The sequence below is a fragment of the Falco peregrinus genome, chromosome 8, assembly GCF_023634155.1.
Source record: "Falco peregrinus isolate bFalPer1 chromosome 8, bFalPer1.pri, whole genome shotgun sequence".
Lineage (NCBI taxonomy): Eukaryota > Metazoa > Chordata > Aves > Falconiformes > Falconidae > Falco > Falco peregrinus.
Window position 1 is genome coordinate 25517423 of NC_073728.1, and position 18131 is coordinate 25535553.

The 18131-nt window shown below is 38.5% G+C and overlaps 1 protein-coding gene across 1 annotated transcript in view; it reads left to right on the forward strand.

The window, feature by feature from the left end:
* ITGB6 (integrin subunit beta 6) overlaps positions 1-16996 on the forward strand; it is a 35806-nt gene extending 18810 nt beyond the window's left edge. Inside the window, exons 11-16 of the mRNA XM_027782356.2 lie at positions 7-424; positions 1320-1542; positions 4104-4201; positions 8960-9079; positions 11238-11404; positions 13279-16996. Of these exons, the coding sequence (XP_027638157.1) occupies positions 7-424; positions 1320-1542; positions 4104-4201; positions 8960-9079; positions 11238-11404; positions 13279-13380 (1128 nt within the window). The 3' untranslated portion in view covers positions 13381-16996. The remainder of the gene's footprint in view (positions 1-6; positions 425-1319; positions 1543-4103; positions 4202-8959; positions 9080-11237; positions 11405-13278) is intronic.
* The last annotated feature ends 1135 nt before the right edge of the window (positions 16997-18131 follow it).

Here is an 18131-nt window from a genome sequence, read left to right on the forward strand (position 1 = left end):
TTTCAGGTCTCTTTCAACATGACTGTAAGACTCTCCTCTTGTGAAAAAGCCAGAAGGCATATTGTGATAAAACCCGTGGGGCTCAGCGACACTCTGGAAATGGAAATTCACCCCCAGTGCAGCTGTAACTGTCAGGCAAAGGCCGAGCTGAACAGCCCAAAATGCAACAAGGGGAAGGGATCGCTGGAGTGCGGGGTGTGCGTCTGCAGCCCGGGCTACGCGGGGCCACGCTGCGAGTGTGACGAGAGCTCCCTCGGCACCAGCTCCTGCAAGGGCTCGGCGGAGCAGAGCTCCTGCAGCGGGAGAGGGGACTGCTACTGCGGGCAGTGCGTCTGCCACCCGTCCCTGTACGGGAAGGTGTATGGGCCGCGCTGCGAGTGCGATGACTTCTCATGTGTGAGACACAGAGGGCTCCAGTGTGGAGGTACGGTCCTTTTTGGTGCCTGCATTTTCCAGCTTTATTGCCTTGCTCTCAGCTATGAGCTTGTGAATCTATATTTTTATCATATATGCCGTTGCGATCTATTCTGTATGAAGTGTAATTTACAATTTCTGAATGATGTTTAGACTTAAACCAAGAAACAGTTTTTAACCCTGATTTCAAATTTAAAAACCTTTACCCAGCTAGTCTAAGTTGGCATGGCTTTATTGGAGCATATCAGCTACTATCACGGTGGGTCAGGCTTTTCATGGCTGTAGATGAGTATAGGTGAGTATATTGACATACGTCAGCGTTAGCCAGTGTAAAATTTCACTCTGATGTAATTAGCAAAGCATGGCAATCTTAATTAATCTTAACTAACCACTTTTAGGATAATTCTGGTATTTTTATAATTTTAACCCAGTAACCTCAATGATTCTTGGTTTATCTTGGTAACATACAATCAGAATTGGAGAACTTCTGTTTATGATTTTTTTTCCTGGGCTATACCATTATAAATCAGAAGTGATTCTATTGAAACAATGGGAATAGCATTAAACTGGCAGGAACCAGCAATGAGATTGTGCTGAATAGATAGGCTGAAATTCTGCTGCTATAAATGAAAGAGGATTTATGCATTAGATTGTGCACTGTCAGGATATAAGATCTATGTGGAGGACTCCAGTGAAGAGAATGGAGCTGCACTGGCTTACAGCCAGTCTAAGTGAAAATTTGATCCTCTGGCTTAAAACTGAAAATGCTGGGGGAAGAAGAAATGTTTAAGAGTGAGAAGAGGTGGAGAGGGGAAAATACCTGCTATTAAGGAGAATGATTTTAAAGGCCATCATTCAGATTCGTATTAAAAGACTGATTTGAAGTATGATAAATGTCTTTCCAGGCAATGGTGACTGTGACTGCGGGGAATGCATGTGCCACAGTGGATGGACTGGGGAATACTGTAATTGCACAACTGACACCAGCGCCTGTATTGCTGAGGATGGGACACTGTGCAGTGGGAGAGGCGAATGCATCTGTGGGTCTTGTGCTTGCACCCATCCAGGGGCTTCAGGCCAAATGTGTGAAAAATGCCCTCTCTGCAGTGACCCTTGCAGTTCCAGGCGGTAATGTGCTGTTTTTGTCTCCGATATTTATATCATCCAGGTATCTAGTTCCTATATTGCCTCAGCAGTGTGCTCACTGCCACTACCGTAAATTGGATTTACAGACCAGAACTCAAGATCTTCTCTGCCCTTTGAGAGGGGTAGCCATAACACGTACATCAACCATTTATCAGCATTACTTTTGCACAAAAGAACTGTATGGAAAACAGTTTAATCACCTTAGAGCAGCACAAGTAAAACATCACACTTCCACTGCTGTCACTGGCTGTACAACTAATCAGAATGGTGGCCTTATATGACAACATCAGACAATGACAGATGAACCTCCTTCCAGTCCACAATACAGAATGAAAATATCCCAGCATAGCTGCCACAGCAAAATTGAGGACTCAGAGAAAAATTTGACATTTGTATTACCATTCTCATGCATATGAATTAATAAGGTCATGCTGTCTGCTCAAGCTTTACACATGTGCAAATTCGTAGTCCAAATTCAGTTAAGCCTGGCTGAATTAAAGAGGCCCCACTATGATAAACTAGGTCATAGTCTAGGGATGAAATCAGTGGGTAGCTGTATGTCATGTATAAGTGGATGCTAAATTGATTGTAAATGGTGAATTGTCTTCCGTTCACTGAGCATACAAAATTTATGTATCTTTTCTGCTGTGACATGTGGTGTATGGTACAGTGCATGATAGGAGAAGCAACCAAAAATGTGTGTGGCATAAAGCTGACCACTCTAAGTAGACCCACGCTTACCCTTGTATTACATGAGCTCTTGCCAGGCTAAAGTCAGTCTAAAACGAGCGGTCTTCAGTAGAAATCTAAGCTAGAAATTGAATTAAGCTTCATGGAACACATGATATTAATGACCCGGGTTTTGCTTGCTGAGCGCTGGAGTCAGTGTAAGTTTCATTAATGTTTCATGATGGTGTCACGTCTACTTATTTAGAGTTAAGGCCCATTTCTCTTCCATACCAGCTCTCTACCACTGTATTTTCATGCCTGCTGTTGCAGCCTACACTATATCTGAGATGAGAAGCTATTCTATGGCATGTGATTAAATCATCATTTATGTTAGTGCTAAATTTGACCTACAAAAGCAAGCCTATCCAATTGTTCAAAGCTTTAAGTAAAGACAACTTCTGCATGAAGCTGCTCTAAACACGAAGGACAATGCTGCTGTTTTGCTCCGCCCAATTTGGCAGAGAATAAGAAATATAAAGTTACATGATGGGCATTACATTAGCCTACTCAAACATGTATATTGTATGCATTGTTAGATCTTTTCTCTCTGTTTCAGCCCTTGCTGAAACGCAGGGCAGGGAAAGCCAAAAGAGAGAGAGCATTGGGAATACTTGGGTAGGGTAACCAAGAGAGCTGAAAGACCAGGTCAGGGGGGATGGAGATCAATGGCTAGGCAGCTGAGAAAAAGAGTGGTAGTATGAGAAACATGGCAAATATGACAAACACCAACAACGCTGAATGCGTCTCCATGAGATAGAGGCTATCCCATTACCCGCTTGCTTTTACTATCCGCCATCTCCACAGCGAGTGATAAGATCATCTTCATCCCGTGAAGATAATCTCAGCAGCCTCAGCCTACTCCCATGGATACATGTCAATTCAATGCAACAGGAGACGGTGAGGTTTTTGGGGAATGTTTTGTCGCAGTTGTTCTCTTTTCTTATCTTTAAGCAGTCAGTCCTTCAGGCTGCTTCTCAGAGTCTCAGCCCCTCAGTCTGGCCAAAGCTATTTGTGAAGAATCAGCAAGATACATTGTGCATCAAAAATTTTCATATATGAATTCTGTTTGTTGTTTCCTTTTTCCATGAATAAACTCTGGATTTATTAAAATCCTCATTGAATTTCTGGGAAGATTTTCAGAGACTTCTAAAGGAATTGGTTTAGATTGCATTTTAAAATAATATTTCAGTCATTCCACCATTAAATAAGGTAAATAATTTCCCAATAAATTGCAATGGTATAATTAGGATCTGAGTAAGTAATTCCTGAGACAAGTAATCACATTCAAGAGACATCTGTTAAGACACCTGAATAGTGTTTTAATACATTATTCAACAGACTTTCAACAAAGGAAGACTTATAGTAGGTGCCCAAGCTTGATGTCTCTGAAGTCGATTTCAGATATCGTTAACCTGATAGGCACTCCTTCAGCTGGTATTTAGCGTGAGCTTAGTTCAGAATATTTATTTCTGAAAATGAATGTTACATGTGAGTCACCCCATGTCTTTGATAGACCTACATGAATAATGTTGCCTGGGGTTCTGTCTGGTAGCTAATAGGCTGGGAGGAACAAGAGAGAGCTTATCCACAATACCTTTATTCAGGTAGAGGGACTTTTTTGGTGGTTTGTGGGGGTTTTGTTGATTTTTTTTTTTTTTGTGGCAATACGTATCATATTTCTGAGAACTACTTTATCCATAGCACAAACCCTTTTGTTTAGCTGCTTTTTAAAATGCAGATGCATATGTACTGGCTTTTATATTCTTGCTTTGTGACAGGCAGAGATTGATGAGCTGCTGAATTATTTTCTGCAGGAGCTGTGTGGAATGTCACTTGGCTTCTGATGACAAGTCACTGGGAGAATGCAGTGAAAAATGCAAATCAGTTGATGCAACCATCAGCACAGCAAAGGGTTTGTATCCTCAGACTTCCTTTTCTGTCCATGCATGATAGTGATAGTTTCCACTTTCAGTAATTTTATATTTGAAAGTAGCCTTGGTTTTCTGCTGTGGAATTATGTGAAGGCTCATAAGGCAATTGCTGTCTGTCTGCGGTTCTTCTGTGGTAAGTAGGAAATGCAGATCAGTCCTGGTATTACCCTTCCAGGTTAATTAACTCATTGGATCATGCCTACTAGAAAGTATAGAATTTAATAAATACGTTCCCTACAAATCAGTGGGTGATGAAAGCTCCCGAGATTAAGTCACACCTGTACCACGGGTTCTAGCCTGGCTTCTTTTCCCACACAAATGCAAAACCTGACTCTGGTCCGTATGCAGACCCTTGATTACAGCTGGCAAACAGAGTCCTTTAACCTGTGGCAAAGACATTTCTAGTATTCTAAAGGCTCAGCGCATCTTTCGATTACTCACTTTAATTCAAAACTGCCCTCTGTCAATAGGAATTTCTGAATAGGAATTAACCTTGAATAAAATAGTACTCAGAAAAAATATAACTTTAAATGGAAGAGTGCATCTTTTTCTTTCCTGTAGAGGAAGGTGCTCGCCTGTTTCAGTAGGCAGTCTGTATTTATTATAACGGCAGTTCTAGTCCCAATCCTATGGCAAAATGCTGTTGTTAGGTGAGGCAGGACATAGGTACATTATATCCACATCGCAGATATACTGTAAGCATTAAATAAGACAACTGTAGGAATTAGGATGATAATGCAGAATGCTGTATGCACATACAAGGTTTGTGCCTGCAAACTGTTGGAAGCCCATCCAGCACTGCATGCATGCAGAAATTTCATTAACGTACATCTTCCCATCAAAGCTACACCTTTTTGTTCTTAATATTACTCCACAATACAGAGCCCAAAACTTGCAAATATTGCCCTCATAAAGAAACCTAATTCTTATTTTCTATTTTTATAACATTTATTATTATGCTTTGCCTTTCTAGACATCAGTATTTGTTTATAAATATTAAAGCGTCTTTACAAGCTTAAAAAAAATAGAAACACTGTTATTGTATTTCTGCAGTTAGTAAAGTTTTCGGGTTGCTATTGCCAGATGGTGGATATTTGTAGCTAGGAACATATAAGACAGTCTACTTTCACATATAATGAATACTAATCAAAAGTAGAAACAGGCGCTTAAGTGGCTCTGTTCACATACACAGAGGTCACAGGAATACGAACATGACAACATCATCTCCTGTTCCTGCTTATTTCCTTTTTTTCATGTCCTGTGCTTCCCTGCTTTGTCAGCTACTTCTTTAGATTTAAAATTTCTTTGCAGCAGAAGACTGGATAACTGTTTTCATCCTAATCCCTAAAAAAAAAAAAAAAAAAAAAAAAAAAAAAGAGCTGTTGCAAAATGTGTTTCATCTTGAATGCTTGTGTAATAGCTCAAAGGATTTGTTTTGGCACAGAGGTAGCTTCGTTAAGAAGTCCTGAGAGGGAAAAAAAATAATCTTCAAAATAATAATAATAAAAATAATCCTAAAATCAAAAGTATATTATCTAAATAGGAAAAAAAAAATTGAAAGTGAGATAACTAAACAACCACATAATAAAGACAGATTATTGAACATCTTAATATGGTAGCATAGTGCTTCTTTCTGGTTCATATTTCAGTTTCTTTAATGCTTCAAGGCTTTTTGAAAACTAGCTAGATTAAATAACATATTAGCACTTTAAAGATTTACTTTCTTTTTTGCATGGGTATGTTGCAACACAGTGACTGGAACTGTGGAGCAACACAAAAAGCGTAGGCTTTACATTTTCCTGTTTGCTGGGAATGCCTGTTTTAGCCTCTGAGCCATGCCTTTCGCCTCCTCTGCCTTGGTTCTGTGGGTGCCGGGGGTTCCTCCTGCTCCCCTGCACCAGGGTCACCGGCACAGCGGTGGTGTGAGCATCCTCTCCGCCTGGGGAGCCAGCAGGCACAGGGTGGCACAGCAGCTTTGGAGGTGCTGGTGGCCTCCTATTTACTGGGCTTATCTGCACAGCAGGCATCGCTTCTGAATATTTACTTTCATCCATTTTTAATATTTGAATGTTAAATCGGGCTAATCCCCCCTTTGCCAGACGGGTGTAAGAGAAGCCCTTGTTGTTCTACTTGCTACCCAGGAGGAACTGCAAATCCCCAAAAGCGACTCCTGCCACTACTGCAGCCACAGGACGCCAGGCTGCTCCTACCACAGCCCCAACGGGGACGGTTACACTTTCCATTTTTCCTACCCTGTGGTGTTGACACCACACAAATTCCCAGTGCAGCAACAAAGTGGATGCTGGTGTCTGAATAAGTGTCTATATCAGCCCTGCTCTGATTCAAAGTGAGATGAAGCTGTTAAAAAAAGCATTTTGTTGAGCAAAAGACAAACAAGAAAGGGCACAGCAACATTTAAATTTACAGTTAGTTTTTTTGGTTGAAACCTTTATCTAAGTATCTGTTAGGAAACAGTCTTCCGCACTTGAGCGCCTCAGCTTGCCACTGTTACCCAATTATTCTTGCAGTGTGAATCCAGTGATTTCAAATACCATTGACATTAATGGAATTAGACTGCAGGCAGAGGTGGGGAAAGGATGATGATTCACTGTAAAACACAGAAAATTACAACAGTGTATATTACAGGAGTTTATCTAACTAGGCAAATTTTTGTGCTGATGAACTGAAAATAATCTATACAACAGCCTCTCTTAGTGTTCCCTCATCCTAAAAATAACATCAGAGAAATAAAAACGCTAAGCATAAGCTGGGTTCTGAATAGCTTGAACTGGCATCTTTGCTTTCATTTCCACATCCTTACACATGATCAGATTTCTGCTCCCCTTGGTCTCAAATCATGACATTAAATTTAAAATTACAATTTTAAAATAACTAATATATTTGTAGTTACCACCTTCTGGATGGTATTTGGAATATGTCTGCAAGTTTTTCTCTGCCTTCAGGATAGTTAGCTACCCTTTTCCTCCTTTTTTTTTTTTTCTTTTTTTTTTTTTTTTTCATTTACAAACCAAGCTAATATTCTTTGGATCTGCTTGCTTAAAAGAGTTGGGAAACAACAAATATTGCAAAACTTTTGATGGTGTTACTGGAATTCTGACCCAGCAATGAGTGCCATTAATTCAGTACACTCAGTCTGCAGTTTCTGGCCCTTCTAACAAAACCAAATCTTGTTAAATCAGCAAGTCTTCTCTGCCTGTTACCCTGATAGATAACATACTGCTCTGCCACCAAGGATAGGCAACAGGTTAAATACAAGTTTATTACAAATCAAGAACACGTTTCCATTAAAATCCAACCAGATAGGATTATCTTTTCATAACAAAGCAGAGAAAAGGACTGTAGGGTAGTCAACTATTTATGCTGTCTTATTTTCTATGGTGTTTAATAGCGTTTTGTGTAAGACCAGACTTCATGATAATAACCAATATAAAAAAAAGTAAGCACTTATTTCTTTATGTACCATAGATTCCTTTAAAATTCACCTTCCTGTCTGATTCCTACTTTATATTTCATTATTCTTCATACTAAAGTTTGAGGACTTAAGATTTTTAGCACAGTTGCTTATGAAATTTCAGTAAGAATTTTGAATAGGTAAGAAATAATGAATAGTCACAATTATTTTTAAAGAAATGTTTGAGAAGCCTACTTTTTTTTCTTACCTCTAAAAATAAAACCTAAGAAGTTTTTCTAAGAAGGTATTGAAAAATATACCTAGATTTCCAATGCTGTAGTCATTGGAAATCCATATAATCTTGGGCTATATGGAAACATAAGCATTCAGGCCCAGAGGTATTATTGCACACAGTTATAAGGACAGATATTTTTGCTCTGTAAAAATATTATATAATGGTTCTGCTTCAAATTACAGCATTTCTGGCTCTGGACCTGTAGTCTCCATTTTTGACTGTCTTGTTTGCATTATATGGTCCCTCACAGCCAGCTTCTTCCTGGCTCCCTGTTCCCTCCCTTTCGATGAACTTTTCTTAGCAGAACCAATTTCCCAGTTAAGAATCATCCAGGAAAAAAAATGTATTCAGTTTTTGTGCAGATCTGCATTAAATGAAGAGACAAATAAATGGGGGCAGACTGTCATCTCAGGTTACCTTTTATCTGTTTCCCCTAGAATCACATTACAAAGATCCCAGAATCGCAGTTTTCTATTATTATTCTATATTTACTGTTGTGACAGTACTGGACACACTAATCATTGAGAGGGCTATTGAGGAAGAAATGAATGGCAGCCCATTTAACAGTATCCATTGCTGTTTGATGTACTTATATCTACTTCTGAAACATAATCTAGACATGGTAGGAGTAGCTGTAGACCAAAGAGAACGTACTGTTCACTTTGTCCTGGAATTAGGGACTATTACATTTCCTAGACAGCTGGTGGTTAAGCATTGTGGAAGCACTTCCAATTTGTTGAAATTCACAGCATGCTAGATTAATAAGGTGCACTAGGTCGTCAGTGCAGACTGACAGCACCTGGATCAGTTCTTTGGAAATACAAGTGAAAAATCAGAAACAAAACAAAGCTTGGGTTGGAAGAAAAGTTGTTTAACTTTAGTAGAAATTCTGAAGGTAACTCTGCTTTTGTCTTTCACTCCTTACCGTCCACAGGCAAGGCTGTGACAAACACGATGCCAGCAGTCTCTCTTGATATTACATGTTAAATTTCATTCGATCTGATGAGTGACTTTTTTCCCCTCCCTCTGCAGATTATTCAGAGGAAAAATCCATTCCCTGCTCTTTGCAGGGGGAAAATGAATGTATAACCACATTTCTACTGGCTGTGGATGAACAGGGAAGGACAGTCATTCATAGCATAGAACAGAAGGGTAAGCAGCGAATATTGCTTTTTCTGTGTGAAACCTGATTTAAAGACACAGGCAGGCTGAGCTACCCAGCAGCTGAGCTCTTTTAAGCAGCACTGCACCTCCTTGTGTTTACAGCTCTCCTCTGCTCAGCCAAAAAAGCACCTCCTCAAGTCCTTATTTGATGTGGTAATAAAATAAATACTTGCCCTTTCGTGAAAGATGGGCAGAATGATTCCTGGGCGGCAAGAGTAAGTTAATTTTTCTAAAGCCCTGTGCAATTCTAAGATGATGATACCAAATGTCATTTGTATTATATGAGAAAGCTAGAATTCACTTTGTAATTACATATATTCCATAGATGGACACATATCCAAAAGACTGCCTGATTGGGTATACCTGATGAAATTCTAAAATTTATTTATAATTACATTTAATGTTGCAGCATCATTAAGTTTTGGTATTCAACAGATCACTTTATATCCTTTCATTTAACATCACTTCTTTATTTACTGTTGTTTCACTACTGATTTTTCATTAAACCTCCTAATCATATGGGACAGGAGGGAACACAGACACAACTTCTCAGCTGCCAAACAGTTTAGTTTCCAGGCAATACAGATCCCACCCCACTCCCCTTATTTTTTTTTACATACTCAGCTTCTCAGTGCTAAATATTAGTTATGTTTTTGGGAAAGCCATGCAGATTTGGAACCACATTTGGTTGGCACAAATGGTGGCTTTTTAAGCCTTTGCGTAGCTTTTCTCTAGCATACATGTGAGAAAGAAAGTGATTTCACAGTGCAAAAAAGCAGCTTCTACCATAAGAATGGTAGGCTGGTTTTGTATGGGTTATTATTAAAGGTGGTTGTAACAAAGCTTAGTACTAAAGCAGCACATCCCTTTGTAAACTACACCCTTAAGACTAAAGGACTTAAGGGTAAGATTTTTGCTTTATTAAATACATTTACCATGTATTTTAAGTAGATCTGGGGGCGGGGGGAAGTGAAAGAAATATCTTAGGGAAGGCACAGTTCATTAAATGCTGTGTAGTGGCCCTCCCACAGCTCTGCAATAACCAGTTTCTCTGTCATCTGCTGCTCTGCTCCTGGGCCTGGAAACTTGTGCTGTGGCAGCTGCGACGCATGTGAATGTGAACTGAGAAGAGACCTCCAGAAAGGCTCTAGAAATTTATTTCATTTATGGAACTGGAGTCAAGATGGCACCAGTAGCCAGAGCATTAACCAGAGCTCAAACCAGACTCCTCAGAATTAGTGAAGCGATGACATCACGCAAAAAAGCAATGTGAAACCATTTGGCTTACAGTCATGTAAACCAAATAAGACTTAAATGAATTTTTCAATGTCCTTAAACCATGGTTCAGCAGAAAAATTTGTAAAATAGTAGTGTTCACCAACTTCCATCAGCAATACTTTTTAATATAAAAGTAATCAATTTTCCATGTGTTTTGGCAAAGCAAAAACCTGAATTTTAATTTTGACTTTCTGTAATATTGTATGATAAAATTTATTGCCAAACTTGAAATGCCGAATTCATTCAGACTGTTCAGTCCAATGTTTTCAGCCAGTCTAATGGATTTTTCCCTCATTGTTTTCATGAGTAAAATGCAGTTTCCTCTGTTTTCTCAATATCATTGGTGACTTCACCTTGATATAAATCTCATTACACTAAATATTAGTTAATTGAAGTAGAGTTTCAGCCATTACATTGTGAAATTCATACTCTAGTTAACTCAGCCCTGTTCTTCTAGAGTTATATTGACATAGATCTTAAAATAATTTTCTAACATTTCAGAATATGGGTCTCCAACAGCTGCTAACCAACATAGTAAAAGGCCAGTGGAAAAAGTTAGCAATTCATTTGTTTATCCTTTGTCCTGGTTTTGGCTGGGATAGAGTTAATTTTCTTCCTAGTAGCTGGTATAATGCTGTGTTTCGGATTTAGGATGACATACCTTATTATTAATATTTAATGCAATATTTTTCAGCCAGTTCCACAAGCTCTTGAGCAAGCTAGCAGGAGGAAAATAACATGGAATTGAAAGAAAAGTCATGCACAACTCGCAGCAAATAAGAAGCCCAGCATGCCTCTTGGCTGTTCTTAATTGTCTAAAAATGTATTGATTGGATATCCACAGTCATAATTGGTTTTGTCTCCACAGATTGCCCACAGCTTCCAAATATCCCAATGATAATGGTGGGTGTCACCCTTGCTATCCTTCTCATTGGCATTGTTTTACTTTGTATATGGAAATTATTGGTGTCAGTTCAAGACCGAAAAGAGGTGGCCAAGTTTGAAGCAGAAAAATCAAAAGTTAAATGGCAGACGGTATGTTAAATGTATTGATTTATATTTATATGAGGTTCTTTAATTTGGTTGCATGATCCACAATTGCCTTCAAAATTCTGTGTCTTGGTTTTGTTCTTTTATGTTGATAGATTTTGCTGGTAGGTTTTCACTACATTTATTAGTCTGTAAAGTAAAATTGCAATTTTTTAGGGATGAGAAATAGTTAGGAGTTCCATCTCCTGGTTTAAGTTCTTCCACATGTAAAAGCATGCAGAAAACATCTTTTTTATTTGTCATTTTTAATTAGTACCTTGCCTTTGATTAATCTTAGCAAAGTTGTTCGCTGCCCATGTAATTATCAGAGGTGTACCCATCTGCCCAGAAACAGAGCCTGTTCTAGGAAAGAGAGATTATTGATGGCCTCCGTCATGATGAGAGCCCACTCACGCAGACGAGCAATGAATGTAAGCTGTCCAAAATGTAGGTGAAAGGACGGGGAAATTCAGGCTTTCTTGTCTGTGTGGACATCTAAGGCAAGCTTATACCACATGTTCCCTTTTCTTCTTTCCTTTCTGCCCTTGACTTTTTTGCTTTTCTGCAAAAACTTTCAGACTTCTGAGGTTCTTTGGAAAAACAGTATGTTGAGTAAGCGTTTCTGGTGGGTGTCAGGAGGATGGGCGATACGCTGCCATTCACCCAGCTCTGCGTCTTGTACAGAGCCCTGTGATTGCAGCATTTCTGCAAGAATGGACACTGCTGGCCTTTCAGCTTTTGAGATGGGAAAAATCAGTTACTTACAGGCAAGGCTACTTGAGAATGTTTTCTTAATCCTTCGGGAAAGCTACCTATAGTAAGAGGGAAGGGAAGGATACACTTGATAGAAGCATTTTAATATTGTGTCACAAGAGAAAATGATAGGAAGTGAACGATGAGAGGCTAGGATTAAAAGCCCAGGTGGATTTGCCCTTCTCCCAATGGTGGTAGTCTGTGTGGCTCAAGCAAGAGGACCATGACAAGTCACACTTCACTGCTAAGACACTGTCTGTGCTTCTAGAATGGTCCAGCCACCACATTTGATACACAAAGTGTATTGGACGTATTTGATAAAGCATAGTTTGATGATGTGCATTACTTTAATCCGGGAGACATGCAAAGGGAAGCATGGTCCTGACCCTGGACTGGTTTGTGCCACCTCATATAGACCAGCCTGAATTTCAGTGGCTTGGAACACAAGTGAGCTGCTGCAGGCTGTTCTAAAATGATCAAAGTTTCAAAATTACTTCTGTACAAAGAATAGACCGGAAGTCCTCCCTAGGGAAAAGAACCAGCAGGAGGAGCGTGTGTTACCGGTCTATAAAATGATGACTAGGGAAATTGAAGACGGGATGTTTGTTCACTGATTTTTCCCATACAAGCCTGGTGAGATAGCAGGCTCCAAAGAAGCCTAAAGACACTGTTACACAACACCTGCTTAGGGCATCCTACTTATTTCCAAAGATATTCTCAATGATAAAAGTTTGCATGGATTCAAAATGTCTATAGACAAATCCACAGGAGGAGGACATCCCCTCTGACCCAGGAGGTTTGTGAAATGTGTGTCAGCTTTTCCATGGGCAGCCAGCATCGCCCACTGTTGGGAGCACATTGCTGGGCCAGGCAGAGCCTGGCCCGAGTTTCTCCTGGAGTACTAATCATCATCTTCTGCACGCTGGGAAGCAGAGCGGTACTAGCTGATGCATGTACGACCTGCATCATAACACTGGGTCAGGAATCATGGACCAAAACGGTCCCTTTGTTGAAGAGGTACGCTCAAGGCAGTGGTGTGCAGGTAGGTCTGCTTGCAGCTGAAGCAATGGCAAGTTGAGTTAAACATTGCATGACTGGCATTTCTTCTGTTTTTTTGTGTTTTTTAGGAAACAAATCCACTGTACAGAGGCTCAACAAGCACTTTTAAAAATGTAACTTACAAGAACCAAGAAAAGCAAAAAGGGGCCATGGCTGCAGATTTCTCTTAGCACCTCTGACACAACAAGCTTGATTTTACTGGCAGGAAATCTAAAACCACTTGTTTCTTCTCAGCTGATTATGCAATATTTGTTTGCACGTTGCAGCGGTATAATTATTCTGTTAGAGAAAATATATTTTGTGTTGGGAGAACTATAGGTAACATATTCGTGGTAAAGGTTAGTAGAAATATTTAAAAAACCAGCCTTTAATATTAATAGCCCCTGTCTTAAAAAAAATAGCATCACAAGTATTTTTCATTTTCTCATTAATACTGAGGATTAAAAATTACCATATATAAGTCTATTTTTGTGAAATTAGTTATATACAATGATCTGTGTACTACTTTGCTCACAGGTGCAATCCCATATATTTGTGTTTAGGAATGTCTTTGTACCAGTCTATCTGGTGGCTTGCTTTAAATTTAGAAAGAGAATTTTTTCATCAATGCTGCTTAAACTACTGGGGTTAGAGGTTCCTCACACCACCTGTGTGACTGAATAGTTTTTAATCAGAAACGAGTAGTGTAATTGCCTATCTTCTGTGTATCTAATGTATATGGATACATCCCCCCTCTAATTCTTATTTCTTGTCCTGTTTAACTCTTTCCTTGCCCTTGTTGCTGTTTGATGTTCTTTAAGAACCCAGTCCCTGGGGTTATCTCAGGGAAAGCTAAATCAAGCCCTTATTCACTTGCAGAGTTGTTTTTTGTTCCAGGCATAGACTGCTTTTTTTTTTTTTTTCCTTTTCTTTTTCCTCTCCCTTCTTTCCTTTAAATTCTAGTAGAAAGGATCCAGAGCTAAAGAGAAATATTTTTAACTTAGAGACCCCGGTAGAGAAACTTTAAACCAGATTACTACAACTCCATTTCACCATTTACATACTATTTAGGCACTCAAAATAAACCTCACATGCTGGACCATTACATGAACAGTTGCAGAAGCCCTTTGGAAGCAGGAAAAGTTCACACACAAAGGCTCAGTATCACACACAAAGACAGTACTCTTTTGGTGATATATCCAAAATTGTGAGGTTCTTTCAATACCCAGTAGCCAAGCCATTTATTCATGTATGAAATAATGTATTCATCTTTTTGGGGCTGTTGGGTGGCATTTTTTTTTTTCAAACTAAGCGACATATAGGTCTATGGATTCCACTTCATATTGATTTCCATGAAATTAATGAGGATTTTTAAACCTCAGTTTTAGCTAGTTACTAATGACTTCCCACAAATTCTTAAAATGCAGTGTTGTTATCATGCATAGCACTAGGGAAAAAAAGCCCCAATAAAATCAGCTAAGATGCTGGCATAAATAATTACTACATTGAGCTATTTTAAGCTAACAATAACATACTTCACTTTTTAATATCACTTTTCCTCTGCAATTTTAGTACTCTGGAACAGATGGTCAAAATGTACATATGAATATACTTACAAAAAAGACTTAGAAATCAAAGATACATTGACACAGCTACAGACAAACGATGACATACATTCCCTATGGTAAATCACATATTTGGTCTAAAAAAACTTGATGGAAATTTTGTAATAAATATTTACAAAGTCTGTGCAACTTCAGTCTCTATATCCTCTACAATTCCTGGATGTGAGACTGATATATTAGCTAGCTCTGACCCATGCCTGTTTTAGGGCTTGATCCAAAGCCTACTGGAGTTAATGGCTACTGATGAGGATCTAGTTTCAGTGAAACTATTAGTTTTGGTTTACAAAGATTGTTTTGTTTAAACAAACCGGCTAATACTGTCTATTAGTGGCTTAGAACCTATAGCATATATTTCTGTGCAAAGATAAATAAACAGTATCAGATGCCTTTGGAAAGAAGGTGAAGCTATAACCACATATTAAATACAGAATTATTGCAGTGTGAAGGAACTGATGGCTGTCAGTAAACTGGAACAGATTAATTATAGGTTCACATCTGTACTCTTCAGTATTCCTGCATATCTCATAGTGGAAAAAGTGCACAAAGGCTTGCATCTGTGACTCTTCCAACCACTAGACCCCCACAGATGTCAGTGCAAGTTACACATGGGACCAAATCCGGTTTCCCTGACACATGGATAAAGACACAGGAGGCAAAGCTGGCCCCTGGATTCTGTCTCAGATTGCACTTGGGTCAGGATTACCTAAGGAACTAGGGAAATCTGGATTTAGCCCATGTAAATTATCTGTTACTCTCTTGTTTTTCATGTAGAAGTCATCAAATGACAAACTTTCTCTGAAAGAAATTAAAATACTTTTATTACTTTTAAAGTAATAAAAATCTATACTGTTTATTAAATACCTTTTAAGGTCTGTTTCTGAGAAGGCTGATTCTGCTACTCAGTATTAGGGTTGAAAGCCCTTCTTCTGTAGGTCACCCATTTCAACATTGAAATACATTTTGATATTCAAATGTTGCTAACAAAGTGGTGTTCACACTTCATATCAAATACTTGGTGGTCTACATTCCCTGTTCCTAGGGGAGACTTCATTTCACAAAGCTGCTTGCTCTCTTCCCATCACTTGCCTCTTCTGATCATCAGCAAAAATCCAATTGTAGACAATGTATGTAGACAACGTTTACAGTCCAATCACTCCTCCTAGCAATCTCTCTCCAAATTATCAAAGATGTACAGAAATCAGGCAGAATGTTTTGCAATTTCCCCACTGTCACTGACTGTACTATAAATGTTTTGTGCACCTTCAAAATCACCAGGGTGGAAATCACTCAAAGAATTAAGAATTCAAGCCAGGAGAGAAAACACAAGGGCTTGATGAGGAAGGTGCCTGTTATTGAGGGGTGTCAAAGAACTAGACTCGTTCATACAAGCCATCCTTTTAACAGCATTAATTTAGATCATAGATTTTGACTAAACCCCCGGATTTTCAGAACTTTTAAGACCTTACTTGGCATTCACTTAGAAGGAAGAGTGGTGGTCATCTTTTTTTAACTATATTATTTTTATCTTGTAGCATTTGTACCAAAGTTCATATTTTTCTTTTTTTTTTTTTTTATTTTTTCCTCCACCAAATTATGAGTGGGTTTGTGTGTGGTAAGTGGGATTAAAAAGTGTTTCTGCTGTTTTCATGAGCATTGTTTTGACCTGAGGCTGGACCTTGAGAATGGCCAAAACTTTTTTTTTTTTTTAAATAGTAATACTTCTATTCACTGAATAGAATTTACTGAATGAATAAAAGAATAATCATTAGCAATTTTATGGTATTTGTGTTTCTTCTACACCCTGTAGAATGGTAATTTCAGTAATGTATGTTAAATGGATAATTTTTAATTTGATTTATAAAAGTTGCATGTTAACCTGTATTGTATATGTCCAGATTGCATTCAACTTCTTTTTGTAAAATAACTAGTGGGTAATGAGTCTGGGATACAAGACTCAGATGTCAAGTGCAATACTCTCCATGTCTTGTCTGCCTTTATACAAAGGTTCAAGTTTGTTTTGCAGTGGGCATAAGGGAGTTATTGCCCCACAAAACTTAACACGCACAATCTAAAAGAAAAAAAAAAAAAGACTATTTTTATTTTAGTCTGTTGAAGGAAACAGGTAAATGCCTCAACTTGTTTCTGTTAAAAAGGAGTTATTTAACCTTGAATAAAGATTGTAAAACTGAATGCATTTTTAATGTACTTTTGTTGTTCTTTCTTCATTCTCCATTTCTGCATGTGTCTTTATTAGTGTTCTCACATGATTTGATGAACCTTGTCGAAGTTCTCACGCCTGGGTGTACCCTAGAGTTTGTTTTATAACTCCTCTCCCCCCTTTTTTAAGACAGCTCATGTGATTTAATATCTGGATTTTCTTCTACTTGTGATCCTTTTACTTTTCAAGGAAATGAGTTAACGGATGAATGCTGTTCGCAACCTATTTCTGGAACTCTGATTGATTACATATGGTGTTCTTTTGTACAGTGATCCCTAAATTGCACAACTTGCTTAAAGCTAAAGATCCATCCACTCCGTAAGTGTAACAGCAGTAATATCTTTTTGGAACTACATGGCATGGTGCATATTTTTTGTTTAATCTCATGAATCCTCTTTTTCGGCTAATGAAAAGCTGTGTGTTTTGATGTCTGCTAATTTCCTGCTCTGAGGAAGAGAACATTCCTCTGCACCCCTGACAGAACTGTAAAGTGTGTTGTACTCTCCAGGCACACAGGAAGATCATGTTCTCTTGCCTTTCCCAGTGGATCGTGAAAACTGAAACCGATGCAATTGCATAATGTATACTTCTGGCGTGTAACTTAGAATGTATTCTACCCCCAAAAGTCTATACTTTTTGGGGGGTTGTTTGCTTTTAGGAATGGTTCGTGCTTAGAAGCTTTTCTTCTGTTTTTTCACTGACTGATATATATAAATATATATATATATAAGCTAATACTGACAGATAGCAACAGAAGCACAGCAATGATGACAGGTAGAGTAGGTAAATATAAAGGCTTTGGCTTTTCAGAGATCTTGGTAGATGAGAACTGTGTTTCTTGAAGGTGGTCCGTCCTCTCTCTTCTACCAGTCATCACACAAAGGCAGACTTAGAACCAAAACCTGATTTCCACTGCAACCTCTCCCCTCCTCATGCTATTTACACTACAATTTTAGATGTATTTTTAACCAAGTCAGACAACTTTAAACTGTTTCAAGACATTTCTGTATTCAGATAGATAAAGTTCTGAAGGCATGACATATTTTTTTAAAAGCCATTTTTCCACATAGTTAACTTTTATCAGCAGTGGGTTTTTTCA